Source organism: Pocillopora damicornis, chromosome 10 (genome assembly GCF_964200805.1).
Source record: "Pocillopora damicornis chromosome 10, jaPocDami1.2, whole genome shotgun sequence".
NCBI classification, from domain to species: domain Eukaryota; kingdom Metazoa; phylum Cnidaria; class Anthozoa; order Scleractinia; family Pocilloporidae; genus Pocillopora; species Pocillopora damicornis.
Genome location: NC_142679.1, coordinates 20,498,619 through 20,526,291, shown reverse-complemented (window position 1 = coordinate 20,526,291; position 27,673 = coordinate 20,498,619). Strand labels below are relative to the sequence as shown.

The 27,673-nt window shown below is 37.9% G+C and overlaps 2 protein-coding genes and 3 pseudogenes across 4 annotated transcripts; all 5 read right to left on the bottom strand.

The window, feature by feature from the left end:
* Positions 1 to 4,154: 4,154 nt before the first annotated feature.
* On the bottom strand, positions 4,155 to 6,691 carry LOC149039330 (uncharacterized; annotated as a pseudogene). The gene is made up of 5 exons (XR_016180648.1): positions 6,562 to 6,691; positions 6,234 to 6,451; positions 5,751 to 5,841; positions 5,360 to 5,505; positions 4,155 to 4,829 (listed from the first exon to the last, which is right to left on the bottom strand). The product of XR_016180648.1 is annotated as an uncharacterized LOC149039330 (transcript).
* Positions 6,692 to 7,419: 728 nt separating this feature from the next.
* On the bottom strand, positions 7,420 to 9,199 carry LOC113664628 (uncharacterized; annotated as a pseudogene).
* A 2,126-nt stretch (positions 9,200 to 11,325) lies between these two features.
* LOC149039329 (uncharacterized) lies at positions 11,326 to 13,761 on the bottom strand (annotated as a pseudogene). The gene is made up of 3 exons (XR_016180561.1): positions 13,647 to 13,761; positions 13,224 to 13,513; positions 11,326 to 12,519 (listed from the first exon to the last, which is right to left on the bottom strand). The product of XR_016180561.1 is annotated as an uncharacterized LOC149039329 (transcript).
* A 1,428-nt stretch (positions 13,762 to 15,189) lies between these two features.
* Positions 15,190 to 18,316, bottom strand: LOC113664591 (fibrinogen-like protein A). The gene is made up of 5 exons (XM_089185338.1): positions 18,171 to 18,316; positions 17,823 to 18,037; positions 16,885 to 16,975; positions 16,290 to 16,439; positions 15,190 to 15,731 (listed from the first exon to the last, which is right to left on the bottom strand). Exons 1-5 carry the CDS (start codon positions 18,283 to 18,285, stop codon positions 15,190 to 15,192), a joined length of 1,113 nt encoding a protein of 370 aa, XP_089041464.1. The 5' UTR covers positions 18,286 to 18,316.
* A 2,811-nt stretch (positions 18,317 to 21,127) lies between these two features.
* Positions 21,128 to 25,336, bottom strand: LOC113664630 (uncharacterized). Its single transcript, XM_089185318.1, has 5 exons — positions 25,009 to 25,336; positions 24,684 to 24,901; positions 24,142 to 24,232; positions 23,229 to 23,378; positions 21,128 to 22,678 (listed from the first exon to the last, which is right to left on the bottom strand). Exons 1-5 carry the CDS (start codon positions 25,226 to 25,228, stop codon positions 22,140 to 22,142), a joined length of 1,218 nt encoding a protein of 405 aa, XP_089041444.1. The 5' UTR covers positions 25,229 to 25,336; the 3' UTR covers positions 21,128 to 22,139.
* Between the last annotated feature and the right edge of the window lie 2,337 nt (positions 25,337 to 27,673).

Below are 27,673 nucleotides of genomic sequence, written 5' to 3'. Positions count from 1 at the left end.
GTTTTATCGTGTCGAGGTGGAGCTCCTTAGCAGGTAATTTAGTGTTAACAACTGAGTTGAAAACGTAAATTAGCCACCGTAAAGGGTAAAAAGCTGACGTTTCGAGCGTTAGCCCTTCGTCAGAGCGATTGGATCTGTGGAGCTCCTTAGTTTTCTTGTTGCATATCAGCTTTCTTATATTTGCCTTCCTCTGTAAGCAGAGTGTCATTGACTAACAGTTGAAATACTTATTATCTGTAATACACGATTCCTTTTTATTCATCGCTTTACTGCTAAGTAGGGCCCCTCCTTATTGGATGAGAATTTTAATTAAATATAAACATCATTTATAATTCAAAGCTCTTTTTCAGTTACGTTGTAGTCCTTTAATTGCTTTTGAGGCCTTATTTTCTCTCTTTTTTTAAAAAAGGGTTTTTTTTTCATAAAATAAAACTGAGAGCTTTGTTGTGTTTTTCCTTTTTTTTTTCAATTCCTTTTGAATTGATCCAAATCCCGCCATATCTTAGCATGTGGGGAAGTCCTAAAAATACTAAAAATAGTTCATTACTGTTAATGTATACCTACGCTTTCAATGCCTTAATAATAATGTGTGAGTAAACATGAAAACAAAAATGGAAGCTGTCAGCTAAGTTTCGTGTTTATTCCCAAATCTGAGGATCCGCTTTCAGAGCAAAAAAACTGAACAAATTAAGAAAGGATGTCGGCGTCCATCGAACAAATTTGAAATATTATGGCAAGTCGTCCAAATTTTTTTTCACTCCTACTTCCACATTTTGTAGCCCAGTATGTTCTTATAATTGTGTTGTAGTTTTTTTTGTGAAAATATATTTTAGTTTTCGAGAAATAACTTTTTTCGTACGACCGCTCAATTATGCAAATTTTCACCGTGAATATTATCCGAGTTGTGTGACCTTATGCAACAATTCCACTCGACCTCCGGCATCTCTGTTAACGTAATCCTTTGTTTTATCAACTAAACTTAATCCCATGTCATTATTGAAGCTGAATATTTTTGTCCGACATACTTTTCCCATGTCGAAAAGCAGCATCAAAACAAAGGCAGTTTTAACAATGACCGATTTGACAGAATCTACTGAGCTTCAAGCTTTTAAGACAAAAGGATGGTTATAAAGTTACTGTAAAAATTTCCTTGTGTATTTGTGTTGTTCTATCTTGAGACGAACTCCAAGTCCGGCAAAATTTACTTGATAGCGACTATGAAATATATATGGTGTGCCTACTTGTCGCCACCGTTAACTGGCATAAATCACTAAAATCTGCGAAAAAAAAGCTAACGTAGCACTCTTACCTTGTTTATTTATGATTTTACTAGCTGTTTCGATGACCACGTTAATTATATATGCTCTACCACATTTTAGCCAGATTTGAGTTCTAGTTCTTCTCTATCTCAAATTTTTTGTTTTTTGACGGGGCCGGGGGGGGGGGGGGGGAGGGAGAGGCGATCGGAAATGGGTGAGAATGCTTGTGTCGTACGTACCTTTTAGGAGTCAAAATCAGCGACCTGCGCCTCATTCATTACGAGCTCCATCTTTCAGGTGATCATGTCTTCCACTTGGGTGCGTTCGTTTATTTTCAATATACCACTGTTCCTTTTTTCGACGTTGATGAGGAAAGTGACAATTCCTACATGGCGCTTTAGCCTGAGTTGTGAATGTCAAAAGCCTATTCGCTGTTGATATTGGCGTTGGTGTCCCTGTTACTTATGGTTGGTTTGTATTCCACAGTCGTGTATACCCTCAACCTACTAGTCTTGGAGATGAATCTTCGCAGCCTGTCGAGAACACCAGCCGGCGAATGCAATTCAGCGGCCACACTAAAGGCTTGCACAAATGAGTCAATCTTGGCTGACCGTTCGCCCATTTCTCGTGTAAAATTTAAATAGGAAAACATAAGTAACGACCATTGTGACTCAAGAAACTGTAAAGGGAAATGAAAATAGAGAACAGGAAAACTTAGGACTTTTCGTATGCAGAGGTTATTTGCTCACGGGTGTCTGGTTGTTTTAAACTCATGAAAGTTATGAGCTTTTAGGACACTATGACTCATTGTGAGACAACTTGGTCCTGGCAGCGTGAAAGAACACCATGGGCTATTACAACGTCTGCACATGCGCAGAAGTTTGACCGCTGTATTGGTGAAAGTAAACGTGCTCCTTTTTACAACACGCTACATTTCTTATTTAAAACATGAATTATGATCACAAAAGCAAACGAATATCGATCGCACACTATTAGTTATGCTATTTATATTTCTACTCGCTAAAATACCTAAACTTCGCATAGAACAGTTTTCAATCCAATTTCGAAAAACTAAAATCAAAATAATCAAAACTACCGATCAGAACAAGAAAGGTTAACTCTTTAACTCCCAGACCAAATTTGTAATTCTCCTTACTGTCAACCGTACAATTCCTATATGTTAGTTCAGAGAATTTAGTATTGGATCGACTAATTGTCCCGAAATTGATAGTTTTCTTTATTCTCATCACTTGTCTGGTTGATATTGCATTGATATTGTATGGAGAGATTCTGTCTCAGTTACTTATGGGTGTTAAAGGGTTAACATCATAATTATCCAATGGGACCTCAAAATAAAAAATAGTCAGCTTACTAGAAGCGCGGGAAAACGCGAGTGGCATTGGGTTTAGCTTTATATTTAATTCGTTGAGATAGCGGCATGAGTTTCCAGATGAAAAGCAATCCGGGGTCACTTTCGTCGCTCAATTGAAACCTGCTCTAACTTTGAGCGCGTATATTGTTACTAATCCTCAGCTCTCTATTGATCTCTTGATTTATTTCACCTGCTGAAGACCGAAACAAATACACATTTTGCCTCTTTTTTTGTGCAGACTGATAGGATAATATAACCGAAGCTTTTAGGTGCATTATATTGTGTGGATCTCCCAAAAATAAAGCAGCAGAACAATAGTTGATAGACACCCACGCTACCAAGAAATATCTTCCTTAATTGAGGAGAAATTACAAACCTGGGTGTCCTGGAAATGGAAATAATCCCCTAATGTGATCATATTTGCCCACTAAAATTTGTTACATGTTGCAAAATTTATGTCTTTTAATTTTTGTGATGCCTTAGTTATTTAGCTACTATCAATTATCAATCTCGAATAAGCAGGTTATGCAATGGGAGATTTCTTGGCAACTTAATAAAAACAATATTTGTAAATGAAAAAAAGAAAAGAAAAAGTTTCTCTAATTTTCTAGCCTACAGAGCAGGCCTAATATTGGGAACGAGTGCTCAGTGACCTCTAGGTGAAAATCATAGCTGCTGTAGTAATTTGATGTTCGGGTTAAGGCTAAGGAAGGCACGCATTTCGTGTTGGGTGTAACTCAACTGTAGTGATCTCTTTCTTAGATCATGTTACATTACGTGTGCAATGATGTAATCACTGCGGCCGCCGTCTTTAATTTTCACAGAGTCGAAAAGCTGGTGCGAGAAATAAATCGCACCAACGGGGTGAGCGACGGTCAAAACGATGGAGAGGGGAGAAAGGGGATAATTGTGCGAAAAAATTTCCTTTTAACAGATCCAAATCTCACCATACGTCAGCATGTGGGGAAGTCCTCAAAATAGTTCATTATTGTTGATTTATGCCCTTACTTTCAATTCCTTAATAATAATGCATGAGTAAAACTGTCAGCTAAGTTTCGTGTTTATTCCCAAGTCTAAGGATCCGCTTTCAGAGCAAAAAATTAACAAACAAATTAAACAAAGTTGAAAATAAATAACAACGAGATAAGCACATCCCTCCTGGTGGAGGTAACTATGAATAAACTGAACTATTGGTTTCATGATGACAAGGCTAAAAGAGAATCATACACAGCACTACAATCTGTCGAGTTTAAAGTAACTTTGGAAAATAGCAACTGCACTAAGTACTCTAAATTCCAGCTCCTTTCCACTCATGTCTACCTAACGTTTCTTGCTTTTTCAATACTTCTTTGTGTACTTCTTGACGTCAGTTTATCTGAAAAACCGCGATGAACAGCAACATTTTCTATAAGACATGTAAGAATATATCTATTTATAATAAAAAAAAAAGATTGAATTATCTTATCAGGAGTCGTATCTTTATCAGAAGATGACTTGTTTATTAAACATGAGGAGGTTACCACTTATGAATAAAGGACGGATTTCGACAGGCGCAAAATTCTTAAGCTAAACGTTCAAGATGCTCTAACCTTACTTCAGTGGCTCCTTCAAGGCTAGTTACGGGAGGTCCCACTAAAGAGTCGCAAAGCGTTGCATAAACTAACGGACATAAATCTTCCAAAAGTCACCGCGCGACAAATCTTTCGCCATGTCATCACATTCTCATCTGTCATGGCCTGGCCACGTGTTCCAATGATTGTAACTCTTAATGAATGCTGCGTGTATATATAGCTCCTTCTGCCCTTCATGTCCCCATTTTCCAACATGATAAGCGCCGTTTTCCTTCCCCCATTCTGCGCATCTACTTGCAAGGACTGAGTTGTCTCCCTTGAGTTTCTCAAATGAGCCACAGGCTTTGGGAAAAACGTCGGTATCACCGGCAAAGAACCTGACTACAGCCTCACCAGAGCTATTCGCTGCCGTTTTAACATGAAACGTTCGTCCATGTTGCTGTTTATGGCAGTGGAATCTCAGCTGAGTGAAAGATATGCGGGATCTCAACTCTCTCATACCGTCAGGAGAGAGAACCATTTTGTTGCTGCTGTAACGACTGACTCCTGCATATGTGTTTTCAATATTCAAATTGGTGGGGGGCACAGTTCCCCCAGCAATAACGTTATAGATTAGGAGCCAGCCTCCTGCCAAAAATTATAAAAGAAAATGTGAATCGCACTTCTTGGGAGACCAGAAACAAGTTCGTTGTTCTTACAATAAAAAATGGGGGACTTCTAGTTATGCCTTTGCGCCACGGCGCAAAAGGATGGTCTCTCCCTCTACCTACCGGCTTTATCCATTTAAAGAAGACAAGATGGTAACGTGGTTTTGTTTTTTTTTTGCTTGTTATAACCTCAGTGGCTCCAGATTGAAACCCTGCTTAACCTCAAGCTGGAGCTTTTCTCTGTATTTCAGCTCTTACAGCTTTAAAAGAGTCCTAAACAATCCTTCTGGTTTGGCTTTAGCCTTTTCGTACTTTCACTTGAAATGCGGGCCACACCTTCAACTCCTCCCCTAAAACAGATGTTTTTTTTTTGTCCGTAGCATTCTTGGAATGTTTTTTCTGTATTTGATTATTTTGCAGCAATTTTTTTACTCATGTTCAAACAGCTTTGCAGCCTTGCTCTTCTAAGCACAGCCAAAATTACAGAAACGAGTTATTTACAATGTTTACCTCCATCAGTTGTCATGTCACAAAATACTTTTAAAGAATTTCCATTTTTCTCTGGGTCGATCCAGTACTCTCCGTCTTTTTGAAAGTAACCTGAGTCCCGGATGTCCTTACAGGAATGACCAGGCTGAAATATAAGCCTCTGGTAGCTGAAAAGGAAATGAGCTTTAATCTTAATGGGTTTATTGATCTTCACACACCGGTTAAGATGTTATGAATAGGAGAAAAAGCTACACGCAAACTTAAACATGACTGTCCGCATTTATCTTCAGAAATGCGTTTTAAAAAGAGTCCCCAATTGAAAATTTACACTATCCTCATAGCACTTAATAATCATGTGTTTTGTTTGGCAACGTGTAAAGTAGAACTTCTCTAGAACAGTCTCACCACTTACGTGTTTCACAATGTTTTCCTTTGTATCCTGGATGACACTGACCGCTTTTAGTTGTTTGTTTTCGCTCGCGGGAAACATCCGTACAGGAGGCCTGATTAGTAAAACAGAAAAGTAAACTTTTTTCTTCCTGTGCTGCCATCGATCGTTGTTCAGAGCAAACAAAGCTTGTTTTCTCGTCATCAGTATTCAGACGCTTAATATCCGTTTTCAAAAAGGAAACCTGACGTTGCCCTTACACTAATTTCAACACTCAGAACACGCTATACAAGCAGAAAAGAAACCTTTTGGCCAAAAGATGAAGATAGCTTGGAGAAACGTTTGCCCGAGACTTTTAAGTGCCTGGTGTTCCGTTTACGAAGTGAACACCTGCTTATAACCCAGTAACAGCTGATTCTATACGGCAGTAGTTCCGAAACATTGTTCTTGGCATTGAGTGACTAAGATAGAAAAGTTATCAACAAATCTGCTCAACCTAGAACCTACCTGAACAGAGCCATAGTATGTAGATCCTTTCTGCTTTTTAAAATGACCTGGCTTCATCTGCCGTGTTTTGTTATTCAACTCACAGCTACGTTTTCCGTTGCTGTCACCGGGATGAACATTGATCGATTTACAGCTGTTATTTCCCATACATTTTAACTGGCATTCAAACTCGTCCACAACAACAGTGGTCTGGATAACATGACCTACCAAGGTATGATCTGAAAGGCAAAAAAACGTTCTTTCTAGTAACTACTAGCTATGGAAAGAGAGTACAAGAATCAGTTTTTACTCTTTTTTTGTTGTTGTTGTTTTTGGAGTATTTACTCACCGACTCGAGTTTCAACAATGCTTCCACAAAAGTCTTTGTTTGCCAGGACAAACAGGATTCCCAAAATGATGTTAAGAGTAGCAATCGTAGACTGGATTAGCCATAAAACAGCCAGCCGTTTATCTTCCATATTTCAAAGAGAAGGAAAACTGCACTGCAGCTTAACAGGGCGGAAACTCTGAAGCCAGGTAAAAAAATGCTCACGTCATCTTATTTACGCACGGGCGTGCGTAAAGAAAGATTTTGTTCACAGCGGCTCAATAGGACTTAGAGAGGGAAAGCACGCGCGCTATGTTATAAATTATATTCACAACAAAACATCTCATCCCTGATTGGTCAATGATCGATACAAAATGTGTTCTAGCATGCCGACTTATTGTTATAACAGCAAAACCAACAAAGAGTGCGGGCTGCATATAAAGAACACGTCCCTGAAAACTTGAGTGACGTGCCTCAGGTATATATCGCGATTCTTCCCGTCCATAATAACACATAAAAGTTGAGAAATAAAGTCTAAGACATGCAAAAAATACAAGTTCCCGAGAGAGGCCCAACGGTTTCTGAGAATATAACAACAGTGCCTTTAGATACGCTGTTACTAAGATATTACATTAAAGTTTTGCCAAGATGTTAAGATGATGAGTTGATTCAAAGATCTTTAAATGAACTTGTTTATCAGAAGCTGACGTGTACATTAGATTTGAGGAGGTCACCAATTACGGATAAAGAACGGATTTTCGACAGGGGCAAAAATCTTAAGTTAAAAGTTCAAGATGCTCTAATCTTAACGTATCTTCGTTTCCTCCTTCAATGCCAGTTAAGGGGTTTCCACTAAAGAGTCGCAAAGCGTTGCACTAATTAACGGACATAAATCTTCCAAAAGTCGCCGCGTGTCAAATCTTTACGACTGTCATGCCCTGGCCACGTGACCCAATGATGGTGATCGTTAATGAATGCTGAGTACATATACAGCTCCTTATGCCCTTCATGTCCCCATTTTCCAACATGATACGCGCCGTTTTCCCTCCCCCATACTGCGCATCTACTTGCAAGGACTGAGTTATCTCCCTTGAGTTTTTCAAATGAACCACAGGCTTTAGGAAAAACGCCGGTATCACTGCCGAAAACCCAACTACAGCTTCACCAGAGCTGTTCGCGGCCGTTTTACATGAAACGTTCGTCCATGTTGTTGTTTACGGCAGTGGAATCTCAGCTGAGTGAAAGATATGCGGGATCTCAGCTCTCGCATACCGCCAGGAGAGAGAACCATTCTGTTGCTGCTGTAGCGACTGACTCCTGCATATGTCTTTTCAATGGTCAAGCTGGTCGGGAGCACAGTTCCTCCTGCAATAACGTTATAAATTAGGAGCCAGCCTCCTACCAGAAATTAAAAAGGAAAATGTGAATCGAATTTCTTAGGGGACCGGAAACAGCTCTTCTTTGACCCTCTCTTGTTCTTACAATAAAAAATGGGCTACTTCTATTTATGCCTTTGCGCCACGGGGTAAAGGTATTGTCTCCTTCTCTACCCACCGGCCTTATCTATTTAAAGAAGAGAAGATGGTAGAATGGTTTTGTTCGCTTGTTATGACCTTAACGTATGGCGTGGATCAATCCAGTGAGGAAGAAGAGCTAGAAAGGAATGAGCTGATAACAGAGAAGGCAATCGAAGAAATGTCCAACGAAGTAACGAAAGCGTTAGCTCTTCAGCATCCCATCATGTACAAAACATACAACATCTCTGAGACCGTAGATCAGTCTACGCTGGCGAAATTTTCGATACAAACGCTGCAGAACATCTGTGGAGCCTTAGAACTAGATGTAGCATCTATGACTGGTAAGCGCAAGCAGCCCAATATGGAAATTATTGAAGGCGTTGTGGCCACGTGTGGCTGTAAAATTAGCACAGAGTAGTTGTTAGGCTGACCAGAATATGCAGAGATTAATCTCCGAAACAGTCAGCGATGTCGAGAATGTCTTTCTTGAGGTAAAATGAAATTGATGGCTCTGTTTGGCGTTACGTGTGTCGTCTAAAGACTTTTTTAGAGACACTCTTTTAAGAGTGAGGACTGACGGGGTTTGTAAAGTGTATCGTCAAAATTATCCTGGTAGCTTTTTACAAGAGAAGAGAGGCAAAAGCCAGCAAAAGGAAAAGTGTAATAGGAAATGTAATAAGTTGTCATAAATTAATAAAGTCTGTGGAGAGAAAAGGACCCACAGCCACGCCCACAAAGGGAGAATCTTGTCCATCCTCGAGTAGATTTAAAGTTTTTTCAGAAATTTAAAAGGGGGGTGGTCTAATGTAAAATATTTTCAAGCTATCTCATGACTTACAATTTAACACCAATCATAAAAAATTTCCAATTTTATGTTTCAAATTTGTTTAAACTACATCACGTGATCAACCACGCCCTATTCTATCAAGTAATCCTTCGAATCGAAAGGCCCACTGGACTGAAAGCAAACCGTTCTCCTTTTCTAGGTCCAAACAGTGGCCAATGATATTCTTCTTGTGAAAACAGTCAGAATGAAAAGAAGTCATAAGCGTCTCGTCCTGACGAAAACTAAGCTAGGGGAGGACTGGCACTAGTCAATGAACACCAGTTGCACCTGCCAGTTGTAACGATTCGGGAACCATTCCGAGCCGATTCCGCATACACTTTATAAAGTCAATGCTTTGATACAGAAAAACTGGAGCTACACGTTTAGAACTAGTGGTGGGAGTCGTTAGTTACAATTTTCGAACATCGGAGGCTAAAGGGCGTAGTCGATCATGTGACCAGAAGTCCATAAGAGTAACAATCGTAGACTGGATCAGCCATAAAACAGCCATCCTAAAAATTGGCCGTTTTATCTTGTCGAGATGGAGCTCCTTAGTTTTCTTGTTGCGTATCAGCTTTCTTATATTTGCCTTCCTCTGTACGTCAGCAGAGCTTCATTGACTCACAATTGAATTATTTATTATCTATAATTCAAGATTCCTTTTTATTTATTGCTTTATTGCTGAGTAGGGCCTCTCCTTATTGGATAACAATTTTAATTAGATGTAAACATCATTTATAATTCAAAGCTCTTTTTCAGTTAAGTTTAGTCTTTAATTGCTTTTGAGGCCTTATTTTCCCTCTTTTTAAAAAAGCAGTTTATCTTTTTTCAAAAAATGAAATTGCAATTTTGTTGTTTTTCATTTTTCTATTTTGAAGGAGTTAGCACACTTTTCGAAATCTTCACATAATCTGCATTTATATCTGTCTCCCTTAAAGCGCCTACGACACGAATCTATTTAAAATACAGTTAACAGCCAGAAAATGTAAAAACAAATTTCGGGTCATAGGCACTTTAATTCGTCTTAATTTGTTTTCCTGCACAAGTAGCTAGGGCCCCTCCTCATTGGATGACAATTTTAATTAAATATAACTATCATTTATAACTCAAAGCTCTTTTTCAGTTAAGTCTTAATCCTTTAATTGCTTTTGAGGGCTTATTTTATCTCCTAAGGGTTTTATTTTTCATAAAATAAAATTGCGAGCTATTATGTTTTTTCCTTTTTCTTTTTTGAAAGAGTTAGCGAACTTCTCAAAATTTTTACAACCTTTCGAAAGCAACCCTAATGGTAGTCTCCCTCGCAGCCGTTTTTTGGATGTCACGCAACGTTCCCCCAAAACAACGAACGTTGCGTGACATCCAAAAAACGGCTGCGAGAGAGACTACCTTACTGGTTCAAATGGTCCAAAGTATTTGATTGGCTAACGAGCGAACAGCTGTCAATCGCAAAGTGGACCTTACCTATAACATCAATTTTAATTGGCTTTTGGAGTGGGAACCCATCAATTTAAAGTTCGTTTTTAATTAATTTAAAAATTAAGAAACTTAATGTCTCCTGCCCGGTGGCATGGAATCCAGCCAAGTTGTGGCTCACGAAGACGTGCCCTTTTTCGGCAAACAATTACGAAACAAAGAGCTAAACACTTCCCGATGAAAAATGCAGCAAGATTGACCGAACTTGTGACAAGTGGGAAGATCTGAAAGCTGCCTTCCTGATTAGAGGAAATGTTAGAGCGACCTTCCAAACTTCCCAAGTTTATCCATAACTCGATATACGCATAGCTAAAAGCATGAGCAAATTCTTTTATAACAGAGCGACAACAAGAATCTGCGCGAAGAACCCTTTTATTGTGATAGAGTGCAAAATTTACACAACGCACAAAAATTAAAAAATAAAAACAAATGTCTCTATTGGCTGGTCAAAAACATGCCACATTTATACTTTGGTTTGAGCGAGAACTTTTGATCCAGTTAACTGATAACAATTGAAAAGCTCAAAATTTACGGGGAAAATGGAGAAAATGAAAGCCAAATGAACTCAAGTGTCACTAAAAAATGTTTTAAAAGTCAAAAACCAGAGGTTATCAAGACAAATTTGCGAAACGTGTAACTTGCGAGTTTTTTTCGGCTTTTTTTTGTTGCTTGTTGGATCAGGACCTAAAAGGTCACTGCCGATAGAAAAATTAGGCAGTTCTTCGGTGGTTTCTTCCATATTTCAAAGAGAAGGAAAACTGTACTGCAGCTTCACAGGGCGGAAACTCTGAAGCCAGGTAAAAAAAAATTGCTCACGTCATCTTATTTACGCACGGGCGTGCGTAAATAAAGATTTTGTTCCTAGCGGCTCAATAGGACTTAGAGAGGGAAAGCACGCGCACTATGTTATAAATTATATTCGCAAAAAAACATCTCATCCCTGATTGGTCAATGATTGATACAAAACGTGTTATAGTAGGCCGATTTATTGTTATAACAGCAAAACCAACAAAGAGTGCGGGCTGCATATAAAGTACATGCCCTTGAAAACTTGAGTGCTTCAGGTGTGAATTGCGATTCTTCGATTCCTATCCATAATAACACAGAAAAGTTGAGAAATAATGTCTAAGATATGCAGAAAATACCAATTTCCAAGAGAGGCCCGACGGTTTCTGAGAATACAACAATAATGACTTTAGATACGCTGTTACTAAGATATTACATTAAATTTTTGTTTTGTCAAGTTGTTAAGATGATGAGTTGATTCAAAGATCTTTAAAATTAACTCGTTCATCAGAAGATGACTTGTACATTAGATTTGAGAAGGTCACCAATTATGGATAAAGAACGGATTTTCGACGGGCGCAAAAATCTTAAGCTAACAGTTCAAGATGCTCTAATCTTAAAGTATGTTCGTTTGCTCCTTCAACGCCAGTTACGGGGTTTCCACTAAAGAGTCGCAAAGCGTTGCATTAATTAACGGACATAAATCTTCCAAAAGTCGCCGCGCGTCAAATCGTTCCGACTGTCATCACATTCCCATCTGCCATGGCCTGGCCACGTGGCCCAATGACGGTAATTTGCAATGAATGCTGAGTACATATACAGCTCCTTATTCCCTTCATGTCCCCATTTTCCAACATGAAACACGCCGTTTTCCTTCCCCCATTCAACGCATTTGCTTGCAAGGACTGAGTTGTCTCCCTTAAGTTTCTCAAATGAGCCACAGGCTTTGGGAAAAACGTCGGTATCACCGCCGAAAAACCCGACTGCAGCTTCACCAGAGCTGTTTGCGGCCGTTTTGACATGAAACGTTCGTCCATGTTGCCGTTTACGGCAGTGGAATCTCAGCTGAGTGAAAGACATGGGGGATCTCAGCTCTCGCATACCGTCAGGAGAGAGAACCATTCTGTTGCTGCTGTAGCGACTGACTCCTGCATATGTCTCTTCAATATTCAAATTGGTGGGGGGCACAGTTCCTCCAGCAATAACGTTATAGATTAGGAGACAGCCTCCTGCCAAATATTTAAAAAAAATGTGAACCGCGTTTCTTCGGAGACCGGAAACAGCTTTTCTACGACTCACTGTTGTTTTCACAGTAAAAAATGGGCTACTTCTAGGTATGTCTTTGCGCCACGGCGCAAAGGCACGGTCTCCCTCCACCTACCGGCCTTATCTATCTAAAGAAGACGAGATGGTAGAATGGTTTTGTTCGCTTGTTATGACCTCAGTGGCTCCAGATTAAAAACCCTGCTTTGACCACGAGCTATTGCAGTCATGGTTGCAGATTTCTAATAGTTAATTCTGATTCATTTCTCCTTCAAGTTCAAAGCAACTAAATAATTTGAAAAGGAAATTTCAATTTCAATTTCATTTTCAATTGAATTGTATTTTTTGGTAAACTTGCCGATCATAAATAACTGAGAAACTCTTTCTAAAAGTCAGAAGATAGATGGAAGCAATGAGACAGAGAACTGACTTCAATAAACTTTGTTTAAACTTAACTCTTAGTGGACTTTTCAACGACAGGAATTAAGTTCCAATAAGCACCACTGATAAATCGATAAGCACGGAAAGTATATAGAAGAAATTCCATCCAAACAGTTTCATTGTTTAACTGCAAAAATAATTCGTCGATTCATTTCCTCGCTCGAAATAAATATCGATGACAAGGTAAGCACTAAACCCGAAGAAATCGTATTTTGTCATTCGAACTTTGTTGAAAAAGTTAAAAAAAAAACAAACAAACAAACAAAAATATATATTTCCCATCATATTTTGCTATTCGAACTTTGTTGAAAGAGCTAAAAATACAAAAATATATGTAGTTTCAGTAACCAAAGAGTGAAAACGCGACTTCGTGAAACGGGAGTTGTTAAGATCTTTAAGTATTAACCAAGAAAATGTAATTTAAAGGAATTCACGCAAACAACTGAACTTACCTGCACCAAACCGTAGTAAGTAGATCCTCTCCTCTTTTTAATATCACCTACATTCATCAGTCGAGTTTTGTTGTTTAGCTCACAAATAACATTGTTCTCTTCCAGGTAAACGTTACACGATTTACAGCGGCTTTCCTTCTCAATACATTTCTCCTGGCATTCAAATTCGTTTTTAACAATACCCTTTTCCATGACATTACCAACAAAAATATGATCTAGGAATTATGAGTACATGAAAATCTTTTAAGAACTGCAAAATATCGTTACTGCACTATTCATGATTGTCTGACAAATGCAAATCGAAAGAAAAAGAAGTAATAGTTTCTACGGGTTTTCTTTTTTTCTTACCAACTTGTGTTTCGAAGACACGTCCGCATAAGTTAGAGTTTGCCATCACAGATAAAATCAGTGAGGAGATGATAAGGATTGTAAAGGCCAACTGAATCGGACCCGTATTAGCCATTGACTGATAAAGGCTTCCCTTGAACTCTTGTAGTAACTGAATCAAAACTCTTTCAACGGCAGCTTTTACAAAAGAGAGATTTCAATGTTTTGTACAGAGGGGCGGTGGTTGAACCGAAAGAAATTATATTTTGTGTATTAACTCTGCTTTTTGAATTCTTTCCGCAACCTTGTATTGTTTTAAGTTGGTTTTCTCACAATTGATAAAATAAACAAAGCTTCCTAATAATTATAGTTTTATAGTTTTATAGTTTAAATTCCAAGGGGCAAATAAGCTCAAAGTTAATTTCAATGAAACTGAAAGCAACCGAAAAAAGACTTTAAAAAAAATGTGTTTCTTATCGATTTAATCATCACCCACTTAACGCAAACAAAAGAGATTCAATCTCCCACCATGAATATTTTTTTAAAACATTTTTGTGCATAATTGTCAGTGTTGTGTTTTTTCTTAAACCCTCATAACAATTTTATAGCAATTTTTGTTTTCTTACTATCATCGTCAAGACTAACCAGGCGTGGGAGCTATGAAAATAACTCCCAACACCTGCTCTTAGTGATAATAAAATACATTTCCTTTTCCATATTTCACCATACCCTAAAAAAACTCGAATTTCTTTTAGTTTCCATTCAAACGTCATTCCATGAAGACGAGTGTGATTACTCTTTATTTATTAATCCGCAGTTACATTCGCAATCATTCAAACCTCATTCCGTTGATCCTTAGATCCTCAGATGTTGTCAAAGCTGTAAAAAGGAAATTTTTCCTCATCGCGATCACTATTCAGTTTCAATGATAATTAATTCAATGTTAATATGAATAAAATTTGAAAACATTCGGGAAAATTGTACGGCTGGAATTTTTTACCTTGCTTTGTGTCATGCAATTGGAACAGAATCTATTTTCAAATATTCTCACTGGTATCCACGGTCTCATCAGCCTGATGTGCTCTGAATACTGCTGATGATAACAAATTATTACTTTTTCATTATTTACGGGTCTCATTTCAAATGCTCTGTGTTTAAGTTTATGTATCAATCTACAGCATTACCTCTGACGTTAGGTTCTTTTTCAACTCTCCAAGAGTTGATAATATTCATACTTTCTCTTCTAAATTTGATTGGATGACAAAACTCCATAGCGGAGCGACTCTCTACAGCGGAGATTTGTACTTTAATGCCAAATGAACTTGCTGATACAATGGAGTACATCAAGATATTGAATAAAGATACCCAAAAGATTTACAAGTTACAGCCTTCAGTACCTGCAGAACATTGCAATGTCCAACTTTAAGACCTTGCGCCTGAATGAATGTAACCAAGTCTATTTCTATTGGACTATAATTTTGCAAGATAATATACTCTTTACTATGCAGCAAGTTTCTAAACTCCTCACATCGTAGTAACGAATGCAGAAGTAACAATAAAGTTATCATCGGACATAAATTCTCCAGAAGTCACCAGATGCAACATCTTTCTTAAAATTATCATCACATTGCCATGTGTTAGAACCTGGCCAAGTGATCCAATGATAGCTACCCACAATGAATGCTGAGTATCCATACAGCTCCCTATGCCCTTCATGTCCCCATTTTCCAACACGATACGCGCCGTTTTCCTTGCCCCATTCTACGCATCTACTTGCAAGGACTGAGTTGTCTCCTTTAAGTTTCTCAAATGAACCACAGGCTTTGGGGAAAACGTCGGTATCACCGCCAAAAAACCCGACTACGGCTTCACCAGAGGCGTTAGTGGCTATTTTGATGTGGAAAGTTCGTCCATGTTGTTCTTTATGGCAGTGGAATCTCAGCTGATTGAAAGATATACGGGATCTCAGCTCTCGCATACCGTCAGGAGAGAGAACCATTCTATTGCTGCTGTAGCCACCGACTCCTTCATATGTCTTTTCAATATTCAAATTGGTTGGGGGTACAGTTCCCCCAGCAATAACGTTATAGATTAGGAGCCAGCCTCCTGCAAAAAATTAAAAAAGAAAACGTGAATCGCATTTCTTGGGAGACTGAAAACAGCTCTTCAATGAACCTATATTTTTCTTACAATAAAATAATGGGCTTCTTCTAGTTATGCCTTTGCGTATTGTCTCTCCCTCCACCCACCCGCCTTATTAATTTAAAGAAGAAAAGATAGTATAATGGTTTTCTTCGCTTGTTATGACCTCAGTGGCTCCAAATTGAAACCCTGCTTTGACCACAAGCTGGAGTTTTTCGCTGTATTTCAACTAGTACTACTCTGAAAGAGTCTTTAAAAATGCTGCTGGTTTGGCTCCAACCCGTTTGGAACTTTTACTTGAAATGTGAGCCTCACCTCAAACTCCTCCCCTAAAACAGATGTTTTCGTTTGTCCCCGTTTGTTTGTAGCATTCTTTGAATATTTTTTTCTGTATTTAATCATTTTTCAGTTTGTTTTCTTTTTCCTTCTTCTCATGCTCAAACAGCACAAAGGTTTTCCTCTGCAACTTTGCTGTTCTATACACGGCCAAAATTGCAGTAACGAGTTGTTTAAAGTGTTTACCTTCATCAGTTGTCATGTCACAGAACACTTTTAACGAACTTACATTCTTCTCAGGGTCGATCCAGTACTCCCCGTCTCCTTTAGAGTCTCCAGCTTCCAAAATGTCCTTGCAGGACAGAGCAGGATGACGGGAAGACCAGACAGGTACAGCTGCGAATTTAAATGTTTTTCACTTTTTAGTGTCATGGTTCAGAGTCAATTGCCAAATAATTTCGAATGTCCTTACGGGAATAACCAGGCTGATTGTAATATAAGTCTCTGGTAGCTGCCACATCATTTCGCTTTGACGAATAGTTGGGCTATGTTTTTATCTATATGGACCATCTTGGTCGCGGATGGCTGTTCTTGGTCAGCAGAATAAATCAGATATGGAGGATGTGAGATATTCAGGGCCATTTACTCATGCAGTCAAACGTAAATGTCTTCTTGGTATAGCTGTACTGAATGAGATGTGAATCATGACACACCCGTGTTTGTGATTCTGTCTTTGTTTTGCTTTTTGTTGTTGTTGTTGTTGTTTTTGTCGCTCGCAGGTACAATGGAAAAGTGCATGGTAATGGCTTGATGAAAGTTGAAAACATAGAATGTTTCTCACGTGTTAGGCAGCCTTTCCCTTTATGTCCTGGATGACAATTCACGGAGTTTCTCGTTGCTTTTTCATCGTGAGAAACACCAATACAGGAAATCTGCGTTGGACAGGATCTGGAAAATATTACATCGGTCAATTGTAATTGTTCGCGTGACACCATTTAAAATTTGACATAATAACGTGAAGCAACTTCGAAACGTCTTCAAATGTTTGGTAAAAAGTTTTACAAATGTTTTCCAAGTTTTTCGAAGTTTTCATGCATTTTGATGACACTTTTGTATTGTACTAATCAAATATTGCAGCTATGGTTGCAGATTTCTATTATTTAATTCCGTTTCTTTTCTCCTTCAAGTTCAAAGCAACTAAATTATTAAAAGAGGAAATTTTGCACATTTCTCACGAACTTTAGTATTTTCATCTCTAAGTTTCAATTGAATTGCATTTTTTGATTTACTTGCCCATCATAAACTACTGAGAAACTCTTTCCAAAATTTAGAAGATCAGTGGAAGCAGTGAGATAATGAACTTAAGTGAACTTTGTTCAAACTTAACTCTTTGTGCACTTTGCAACGACAGGAATTAAGTTCCAGTAGGCACCACTGTTAAATCAATAAGCACGGAAAGTATATAGAACAAATTCTATCTAACCAGTGTCATTGTTTTAACTGCAAAAATAATTTGTCAATTCATTTCCTCGCACGAAATAAATGTCGAAGACAAGGTAGGCACTAAAGAAGAAGGAATCGCATTTGCCTTTAGAACTTTGTTGAAAAAATTAAAAAAAAACAAACAAACAAACAAACAAAAATGTATGTATTTCCAGTAGTCAAAGGGTGAAAACTCGACCTCGTGAAACGGGAGTTGCGAAGATCGCCGATTAATGAATTTAAGTATTAACTAAGAAAACGTAATTTAAAGTAATTCATGCAAACGACTGAACTTACCTGCACCAAACCGTAGTAAGTAGATCCTTTCCTCTTTTTAAAATCACCTGCTTTCATCAGTCGAGTTTTGTTGTTCAGCTCACAAATAACATCGTTTTCTTCCAGGTAAACGTTACACGATTTACAGCGGCTTTCATAATCTATACATTTCTCCTGGCATTCAAATTCGTTTTTAACAACACTCTTTTCCATGACATTACCAACAAGAATATGATCTAGGACTTATGAGTACATGAAAATCTTTTAAGAACTGGTGAATATCGCTTCTGTTCTGTTTATGATTGTCTTACAAATGCAAATCGAAAGAAAAAGAATTTATTTTCTACGGGTTTTCTTTTTTTTACTTACCAACTTGGGTTTCGAAGACACGTCCGCATAAGTCAGAGTTTGCCATCACAGATAAAATCAGGCAGGAGATGATAAGAATTGTAAAGGCCAACTGACTCGGACCCGTATTAGCCATTGACTGATAAAGGCTTCCCTTGAACTCTTGTCGTAACTTAATCAAAGCTCTTTATATTTTTAGTATGAAATCTGCCTTTTGAATTCCTTCCGCAACCTTGTATTGTTTTTTAGTTGCTTTTCGCACAACTTATAAAATAAACAAAGCTTCCTAATAATTGACCTACCGCATTATAGTTTTATAGGTTACATCCCAAGGGGAAAATAAGCTCAAAGTTAATTACAGTGAAACTGAAAGCAACCGAAAAAACTTTAAAAAGATTACTTTCTTATCGATTTAATTATTACCCACTTGGCGCAAACGAAGGAGATTCAATCACCCACCAGGAATATTTTTTAAAATATTATTGTGCATTATTGTCAGTGTTGTGTTTTTTCTTAAACCCTAACAACAATTTCATAGAAATTTTTGTTTTCTTACTATCATCGACTAGCCAGGCGAGGGGGCTATGAATATAACTCCCAACGCCTGCTCTTAGTGATAATAGAATACATTTCCTTTTCCATATCTCATCATAACCTAAAAATTTGAATTTCTTTTGGTTTCTTTTCAAACGTCATTCCATGAAGATGAGTGTGATTCACTCTTATCTTCATGTATTAATCTGCAGTTACGTTCACAGTCGTTCAAACCTCATTCCTTTGATCCTTAGATCCTCAAACTTTTTCAGAGCTGTAAAAAAGGAAATATTGCCTTATCCCAATCACTTTTCAGCTTCAATGACAATTAATTCAATGTTGATATGAATAAAATTTGAAAACATTCGGGAAAATTGTATTTTCGTTATTTTAATCAGCTGGGATTTTTAACCTCGCTTTGTGTCATGCAATTGGAACTGAATCTATTTAAGATATTCTCACTGATTTCCACGGCCTCATCAACCTGATGTGCTTTGAATACTGTTGATGATAACAAATCATTATTTTCTCATTATTTACGGATTTTTTTCCAGTGCTCTTTGTTTAAGTTTTGAAACAATCTACAGCATTACTTCTCAGTTTGGGTTCTTTTTCAATTCTTCAAGAGTTGATAACATTCATACGTTCTCTTCTTCATTTGGTTGGGTGACAAAACTCGAAAGCGGAACTACTCTCTACAAGAGACTTTGCGCTTTAAGGTCAAATTAATTTGCTGATACAATGTAGTACATCAAGATATTGAATAAAGTTACCCAAAAGATTTACAAGTTACAACCTTCAGTACAAGGAGAACATTGCAATGTCCAATGTCAGTACCCGCAGAACATTGCCAACTTTAAGAACTTGCGCCTGAATTAACGTAATGAAGTCTTCCTCCAATCGACAATATTTTAAAAGATAATTTACTATTTGACATGCAGTAACTTCTTATATCGTAGCACTGAATGCTAGCGTGAAAGATAATTTACTATTTGACATGCAGCAACTTCTTATATCGTAGTACTGAATGCTAGCGTCTCAAAAGTAAATAGAAAATGTTCTAGAACGCAGAAGTGACAGCAAAGTTATCAACGGACATAAATTCTCCAGAAGTCACCAGATGCAGCAATATTCTCCAAAGTATCATCACATTGCCATACGTTAGAACCTGGCCAAGTGATCCAACAATAGCTACCCACAATGAATGCTGTGTATACAGACAGCATCTTATGCCCTTCATGTCCCCATTTTCCAACACGATACGCGCCCTTTTCCATCCCCCATTCTACTTAAGGCATGCGCAAATGAGTCAATCTTGGCTAATCTTGCGCCCATTTACGTGTAAAATTTAAATAGGAAAACATAAGTAACGACCATTGTGACTCAAAATTCAGTTCCTAGAGAATTTTAAAGGGAAATGAAAGTAGAGAACAGGAAAACTTAAGACTTTTCGCAGGCAAAGGTTATTTGCTTAGAGGTGTCTAGTTGTTTAAAACATAAAGGTTATAAGCTTTTAAGACGCCGCGACCCATTGTGAGACAACTTGATCCTAGCAGTGTGAAAGCGTCTGCGCATGCGCAAAAGTTTGACCGCTGTGTTGGTGAATGTAAACGTACTCCTATTTATAACACGCTATATTTCATATTCAAACATGAATTATGATCGCAAAAGCGAACGAATATCGATCGCACATTATTAGTGATGCTATTTATATTTCTACTTGCTAAAATATCTAAACTTCATGCAGTGTCGAAAAACCAAAACCAAAATAATAACACCCAATAATCAGAACAAAGGTTAACTCTTTAACTCCCAGACCAAATTTGCAATTCTCCTTACTGTCAACCATACAATTCAACCATATAATTCTGGATGTCCTGGAAATGGAAACAGTGCCCTAACATAATATTTGCCCATTAAAAATTTGTTAAGTGTAACAAAATTAATGTCTTTTAATTTTTGTGATACCTTAACTTTTTAGTTAATATCAATTATCCATCTCGAATAAGCAGGTTATGTAATGGGAGACTTCTTGGAAACTCAATTAAATAAAATTTGTGAATGAAAAAATGAAAAAAAAGGTTCCTTCAATTCTCTAGCCAACAGAACAGGCGTAATATTGGGAACGGGTGCCATCTGCCATCTTTAATTTTCGCAGAAATAAAAAGCTGGGGCGAGAAATATTGGGAACGAGTGCTCAGTTTCTTCTCGGTGAACATCCTACCTGCAATCTTTTATTTTAACAAAAACAAAAAGGTGGGGCGAGAAATAAATCGCTCCAAGGGGGTGAGTAATTTTACAAAAAAAGATTCCTTTTAAATTGTTCCAAATCCCGCCATACGTTAGCATGTGGGAAAGTCCTAAAAATAGTTCATCGTTCTTGATTTAAAACTTCGCTTTCAATGCCATAATAATAATGTGTGAGTAAAAATGAAAACAAAATGGAAACTGTCAGCTAAGTTTCGTGTTTATTCCCAAGTATAAGGATCCGCATTCAGAGCTAAAAAAACAAATTAAAACAAAGCAAAAAACAACTAACAACAAGATAAGCACATCACTCCAGATGGAGGTAACTATGAATGAACTGAACTATTGGTTTCATAACGACAGGGCTAAAAGAGATTCGTACATAGTACTAAAATCTATTGAGCTTAAATTTACTTCGGAAAATGGAAACTGCAATAAGTGCTCTGAATTCCAACTCCTTTCCTACTCATGTCTGCCTAACGTTTCTTGCTTTTTCAATACTTCGTTGTGTACTTCTTGGCTTAAATTTATCCTAAAAAAACCGCGATAAACAGCAACAATTTCTGTGAGACAAATAGGAATACACCTATTTAAAATGAAAAAAAAAAGATTGAATGATCTTATCAGGAGTCGCGTGGAAGGGTAATTTGACTGATAATTGCGAGACCTCTCATCCCTGATTGGTCAATGATCGATACAAAATGTGTCATAATATGCCGAATCATTGTTCTTACAGCAAAACCAACAAAGAATGCGGGCTTCATAAAGTACACACCCCTGACAACTTGAGTGACGTGCTTCAGGTGTGTATTGCGATTCTTCCTATCTATAATAACACATAAAATTTGAGAAATAACAGCTAAGATTTGCAAAAAATTGCAATTCCCGAGAGGGGCCCCATGGTCTCTGAGAATACAACGATAATGCCTTTAGATACGTTGTTACAAAGATATTACATTAACTTTTGTTTAGCTAAGTTGTTAAGATGATGAGTTGATTCAAAGATCTTTAAAATCAACTCGTTTATCAGAAGATGACTTGTACATTAGATTTGAGAAGGTCACCAATTACGGATAAAGAACGGATTTTCGACAGGCGCAAAAATCTTAAGCTAACAGTTCAAGATGCTCTAATCTTAAAGTATATTCGTTTGCTCCTTCAACGCCAGTTACGGGGTTTCCACTAAAGAGTCGCAAAGCGTTGCATTAATTAACGGACATAAATCTTCCAAAAGTCGCCGCGCGTCAAATCGTTTCGACTGTCATCACATTCCCATCTGCCATGGCCTGGCCACGTGACCCAATGATGGTGACCAAAAATGAATGCTGAGTACATATACAGCTCCTTATACCCTTCAAGTCCCCATTTTCCAACATGATAAGCGCCGTTTTCCCACCCCCATTCCACGCATCTACTTGCAAGGACTGAGTTGTCTCCCTTGAGTTTTTCAAATGAACCACAGGCTTTGGGAATAACGTCGGTATCACCGCCGAAAAACCCGACTACAGCTTCACCAGAGCTGTTCGCGGCCGTTTTGACATGAAACGTTCGTCCATGTTGCTGTTTACGGCAGTGGAATCTCAGCTGAGTGAAAGATATGCAGGATCTCAGCTTTCGCATACCGCCAGGAGAGAGAACCATTCTGTTGTTGCTGTAACGACTCACTCCTGTATATGTCTTTTCAATTGTCAAGTTGGTTGGGGGCACAGTTCCCCCAGCAATAACGTTATAGACTAGGAGCCAGCCTCCTGCCAGAAATTAAAAAAGAAAATAAGAATCACATTTCTTAGGAGACCGCAAACAAGTCTTCCATGACCCTCTGTTGTTCTTACAACAAAAAGGTGGGCTACTTCTAGTTATGCCATTGCACCACAGCGCAAAGGTACGGTCTCTCCCCCTACCGACCTTATCTACTTAGAGAAGACAAGATAGCAGAATAGTTTTGTTCGCTTGTTATGACCTCAATAGCTCCAGATTGAAACCCTGCTTCGACAACAAGCTGGAGTTTTTCTCTGTATTTCATTTCGTACTACTCTAGAAGTGTTTGGCTCCAGCCTTTTGAAACTTTCACTTGAAATGCGGGCCTCACCTTAAACTCCTCCCCTAACGCAAATGTTTTCGTTTGTCCTCGTTTGTCAGTAGCATTCTTTGAATGTTTTTACTGTATTTAATTATTTCGCGTGTGTTTTGTTTTGTTTTTTTTTCCTCAGGGACAAACACCCCGACGGTTTTCCCTGCAGCGTTGCTCTTCTATACACGGCCAATATTGCAGAAAAGAGTTATCAGTACAGTGCTTACCTCCATCAGTTGTCATGTCACAAAATACTTTTAAAGAACTTCCATTTTTCTCAGGGTCGATCCAGTACTCCCCGTCTCCTTTAGAGTCCCCAGCTTCCAAAATCTGCTTGCAGGACAGTGCAGAATGACGGGAAGACCAGCCAGGTATAGCTGCGAATTTAAATATGTATTATTCTTTAACGTTGTGGTTCAGGGTCAATTGCCAAATAATTTCGGATGTCCTTACAGGAATTACCAGGCTGATTGTAATATAAGCCTCTCAAATAATTTCGAATGTCCTTACGGGAATAACCAGGTTGATTGTAATATTAGTCTCTGGTAGCTGAAAAGGAAATGAGCTTTGATCTTGATGGGTTTATTAATCTTCACACACCGGTTAAGACGCTGAAAAAAGGGACAAAAGCTATGTGCAAACTTGAACATGATTGTCCGCATTTATCTTCAGAAATGGGTTTTAAAAGGAGTCTTCAATTGTAAATTTACACTATCCTCAGAGCACTTGATAGTCATGTATTTCGTTTAACAACGTAAATCACATCTGAAAAACCGCTGGTATCTCTTCCGAAAACTGGAAACCAAATGCCCCACAAAGGAAAAACAGATAGAGACACCAAAACCAAAAAACCTAATTTTTTCAGCGCAAAAACCAAAAATTTGATAAAAGAAATAGCCAGAATCACAAAACTGAAAATCACAACGTCCCCCCCTTTAAATGGTATTGATTCATGACCCTTGAACTCTGACGTTGGAGCCATATGGAAACAGCTTAAGTTTGATGAGGCCATTAATTAAAGAGAGCATCACTTGAATTTTCAAAAAGACGCGCACTGGATTTGAGTTAAGATAGCACCAGCTGGATTCTCTGTGACCTTTGTGTTCAGTAAACCTTTTCTAGAACAGTCCAAGTACTTACGTGTTTCACAATGTTTTCCTTTGTATTCCGGATGACACTGGCCGCTTTTAGTTGTTTGTTTTCGCCCGCGAGAAACATCCAAGCAGGAGGCCTGATTAGTAAAACAGAAAGGTGAACTTTTTTCCTCCCGGCCGTTCTGCCATCGATCGTTGCTCAGAGTAAACAAAGCTTGTTTTCTCGTTATCAGTATTCAGACGCTTAATATGCGTTTTCAAAAAGGAAATTTGACGTTGCCCCTACACTAAGAACACACTCACACTCAGAACACGCTATGTAAGCAGAAAAGAAACCTTTCAGTTCGCGGGTTGTTGCAAAACGGGAATTGCAAAATGATGAAGATAGCTAAAACTCGTTTGGAGAAACGTTTGCCCGAGATTTTAAACTGTCTGGTGTTCTATTTACGAAGTGAACGCCTACTTATAGGCCAATAACAATTGATTCTCTCAGTTTTCATTAGTATATAGCAGTAGTACCGAAACATTGATCTTGGCAGTGAATTACATAGGAAAGTTATCAACAAACCTGCTCAACCCAGAACCCACCTGAACAGAGCTATAGTATGTAGATCCTTTTTTCTTTTTAAAATGACCTGGCTTCATCTGCCGTGTTTTATTATTCAACTCACAGCTACGTTTTCCATTGCTGTCACCGCGATGAACATTGATCGACTTACAGCTGTTATTTCCCATACATTTTAACTGGCATTCAAACTCGTCCACAACAACATTTGTCTGGATAACATGACCCACCAAGGCATGGTCTGAAAGGAAAAAAGCGTTCCCTGTAGTTATTAGCTAAAGAAAGAGAGTATAAGAATGGTTTTTTTCATTTTTTTGTTTTGATTTTTCATTTTAAGTATTTACTCACCGACTTGAGTTTCAAAAACGCTTCCACAAAAGTCTTTGTTTGCCAGGACAAACAGGATTCCCAAAAGGATGTTAAGAGTAACAATCATAAACTGGGTAATCCATAAAACAGCCATACTAAAATTGGCCGTTTTTATCTTTCCCAGGTGGAGCTCCTTAGTGATCTTATTGCGTATCAGCTTTGTGATATTTGCCTTCCTCTTTAGGTAAGTAGGCGTCATTGACTGACAATTGAAATACTTATTATCTATAATTCATGATTCCTTTTTATTCATCACTTTATTGCTCTTCAGTTGGCATGAAAATTTCTTTTGTTCGTCGCAGTAATAGAAAAGTTTGTTTCCACTTATATCATTATCATTGATATTATAATTCACCAAATCAACAGGGTGACTTTTGTTTTAAGGAATTTGCAATTAATGGGTCGACTTTGCTGACGAGAAACATCCACACAGGAAGTCTGACATAATTAAAACAAAATAAAAGAAAATTGACTTTTTCACTTTGTTTATATTTTACATGGCATCGAGAAGACAATCCATTTCATCCTTTGAGTAACTATTTTTGTCTTAATTTATTAACAAGTGGACTACATCCATTTAGCTCTGATCACCTTATATCGCGTAAAAGTAACGAATAGCCGTTCAAAATCATACACTCTTTTTAAACTAAAGAACTATTGAGAACGTCGATACAGATGCCGAGAACATACCAAAAACGTAATTAAACTGAGAGTTAAAGGTGAAGCGTAACTAATAATTTGCATTAGGCTGCAAACTTTTCGTTAACAGGTGACATTACCAACTCGTGCCGGAACGGATATATATAAGTCACCTTTAAACGCTACGTCTGTACGAAATAACATACCTTTTTCTTGTCATTCTCTGCTCTCCGATCGATAAATAGAAAAACAAGGTCAAGTTCCGAATTTCTCTGCCTTGTAACCCATAAAATTAACAAGATCGTTTTATGCTCAATGAGAAAGACAAAATGAAGACCCCCCATATTTGCTTCGCCTTTAGCAGCCAAATCAGCTAGAGCTATATTTTTTTAGCACTCTTACGCTTTTCTCGGGAATGCATCTGTTTAACCATAAATAACAAATAGAGTAGCCTTGACTGTGCTCTATTATGTTGTATATCACGCAGGAAGCGGCCAAAGCACGAAAGAAGTGGGGAGAAAGAGTTCTTAAAATTCCCCACACATTACTATCAATTTTCAAAATTAGAGAGAAAGAATCCTTAAAATTTCCTACACATTACTTTCAAAGCAAAATTTATTGCCAAAGCGAACGACGGTGTCGTCAGAATGCTCCATGCTGTCATAAAGCACGCTACAATAAGCCAATAGGAATCCTTGTTATAATGGTCCAAATAATCAGATTGGTTGACAAGACTAAAGCTGTCAAAAATATCAAACCATCCCAGTTCACAATCTGCAATAGTTTACAAACTCAAATAGTTAGGCAGGTCGAATTTACCACTTTTGCCTGAAGTTTTTCTCTATTGTTAGTCTGAAGTTAGTCTCTAATGCAGAATCTGAAACTGAAATGTTCAGTGAAATCCGGCCAAATGATAACTCATAAAAATACGCAAGTTTTTTTACATAACAATCAGAGAACAAACTGCTTAAGGCGTGTGTTTTATGAATGTACGATAGCCGAATTCACAGCAACATGAAGATTGCTTGGAATGACAGCGCCGTCAAACTCGGCTGTTTCTACACTACGATTACCGTAAATCGCCATGATGAGTTAGCTGCGATGGACCTCAGCATGATCGCAGTCGCTCTGAAACCTTCCTGATTAGCATGAAATTTAACAATTGTGCCAGTTTGGCTATATTTTTCATAATTTCTGTTTTGTTCTGTTTTGTTTTTGAACACAAAACTTTATATACTATACCAGTGTTAACTATGTTTGATTTTTATTATCGTACATAAGCTTGCAATCTAACTAAGTAAGAAAACCTTAAAAACTCGATCTGTTTAGTTTTCGTCTCTGTTTGCGTTGTAATAACGTAAATTACTGTGCTTGGCATGTTTACAAACCTTTGTTTGGTTCTTCGGTTGCTACTTGCCAGCTCGTTTGTTCCGAAATTTCACTTTCAGTTAACGAAAACAAGCAAAAGAGAAGTCCGAGAGAAGTCCGAAAAATGGTCAGACACAATACAATTTGGCAGATGGCGTGACAGCTTTAGGTAAGCTCTGTACTCTGGAAGAGCACGCTCTTTCAACCAATGACAGCACGCTCTTTTTCAGTTGATATTTTAGTCTTTTTTAGTGCTTTTGAGGGCTTTTTTTTCCTCTCTTTTTTAGAGAAATCGTTTTTTTTTTCATAAAACAAAAGTGCGAGTCTAGTTAAGGTTTTTTCTTTTTTGAAGGAGTTAGCAAACTTCTCCAAATTTTCACAACATTTCGAAAGCAACCTTAAAGGTTCGATGGTCCGAAGTATTTGATTGGCTAATGAGAGAACAGTTGTCAATCACAAAGTGAACCTTACCCATCATGTCAATTTCAATTTTTCCGGTGGTATGAAATCCAGCCAAGTTGTGGCTCACGAAAACGTACACTTTTTCGGTAAACAATTACGAAACAAAGAGCTAAAAACTTGCGGATGAAAAATGCAGCAAGATTGACCGAACTTGTGACAGGTGGGAAGATCTGAA